General features: G+C 52.6%; 1 protein-coding gene across 5 annotated transcripts in view; it reads left to right on the top strand.

The window, feature by feature from the left end:
• CACNB2 (calcium voltage-gated channel auxiliary subunit beta 2) overlaps positions 1-1489 on the top strand; it is a 422908-nt gene that overhangs the window by 403 nt on the left and 421016 nt on the right. For 2 of the 5 annotated variants that reach the window (XM_007446562.1, XM_007446566.1), the window contains exon 1: positions 129-164. The exons of the other annotated variants lie outside the window; for them this stretch is intronic. In XM_007446562.1, coding sequence (XP_007446624.1) covers positions 129-164 — 36 coding nt within the window. Of the gene's footprint in view, positions 1-128; positions 165-1489 lie in introns of those variants that run through there. 5 annotated transcript variants of the gene reach the window in all.

Here is a 1489-nt window from a genome sequence, read left to right as displayed (position 1 = left end):
CCGGCTTCCATTTTCCTCGGCTTCCCCGAAGCCCGAGGGAGGGAAGGGGCGGGGGAGACCTCGGGGTCCTCGGAGGCTGCCGCGGCCAGCCCTCGTCGCCCCTTCCCGGGAGAGGCACATGGAGAGCCATGGACCAGGCGAGCGGACTGGACCTGCTCAAGATCGTGAGTGCGGGGCGGGGGCCGGGAGGGGCTCGGCTTCCGCAGCTCCGCTCCGACGCCGACCCCGCCGGACCGGCTCTGAGCCGGGGTGGGAGTGGGGGGCGTGGGAGGGGACGCTCCGCCCCTGCCTCCCCCGTGACCCGCCTCGGCACCTGGGCGTTGCGCCGCGCGGCCGGCTCCGCTCCCCTCGTGGCCCTGGCCAAGGCTTGCCTGGACCCCTCGGCCCCTGCCGAAGAGAGCGCGCTGGGGACGCGAAAGTTTTTAGTTTTCCCTTGGCCCTGAAATGTGAGCCGTCTCGGGGAGCTCCGGGACCACCTTCCCCTCCGACGAGTATTAGCGGTTTCTGGGGAGATTCCGGTTTGCTGCTCGTCGTGAAATAGGAGATGTCAGTTGCAGGCGCTGGGCACGGATAAGGTGGCTTTTACGGAAGGCTTTGGCAGGTACCGTTTGGATTACAGACGCCTCCAGTTCTCAGCGGTAAGGAGTCTCTCAACTTCTATCCTAGCAGGGAAACGACTTGAGACTCCTAACGGTGGGCTGCTTGGCGAGCCGCGGTGAAGAGGTCACGGTTACCTTTCAGGCAGCACTTTTTGGAGAAGTGTGTCTTCTTTGCTTAGTGATATTGCCTTGTTGATTTCAAGCCTCCGTTTGCTAGATTGGAAAATGTGGGAAGATTATGCAGCTTTATGTTTATGTAAAATTTCTAAATACATAATTTATATATTTTATATTTGTATATGCTCGAGAGAGCGTGTTAGTCTTATTTACTGTAGTTACGGGGGCAGGAGTGGGCCACAGTGATGATAAAATGTTTTGCTGCTTTGTTGTTTTGATAGGTGGTAGAAATTGACTGCTTTAGCTATTTTGATACTGTTAATAATGTTGGTTCTGGTGGCATGATCTTGGAGCTTTGTTGAACTTCCTTTTACCACTGGGAGTTAAGAGTGCAGACTTAAAACACATCATTCATTTTGATTTGAGACGGAGGAAAAATGTAGAAGGCAATCACTTGTATCATCAGAAATCCATGTCTTTCATAGAGGAATTCCTTTCTTTCCTAGAGGTAAAACAGCTAGATTTTCGTCAGCCTCGGGCTGTTTGGCTGCACAAGCCCAGTGGGGGCATGTAACTAACCACCTACATTTCCATCTAGCCTCTGCCAGAGGACCTGAATTCTTACCAACCCCTGTCACGTTTGTTCTAGACTCCTGATTTTATCTAGATACTCACCAGGTTAGATGAGAGAGAGAGAAGTGTACTCAGGGACTTCTGTTATTCTAGGATGAAGGTCTTGAATACTGATAGAGAAAAGGACTTTTTTTTTTTTT

Source organism: Lipotes vexillifer, unplaced genomic scaffold (genome assembly GCF_000442215.2).
Source record: "Lipotes vexillifer unplaced genomic scaffold, Lipotes_vexillifer_v1.1 scaffold229, whole genome shotgun sequence".
Classification (NCBI taxonomy): Eukaryota; Metazoa; Chordata; class Mammalia; order Artiodactyla; family Lipotidae; genus Lipotes; species Lipotes vexillifer.
Note: the sequence above shows the minus strand (reverse complement) of the source record. Positions and strands in the feature narration are given on the sequence as shown.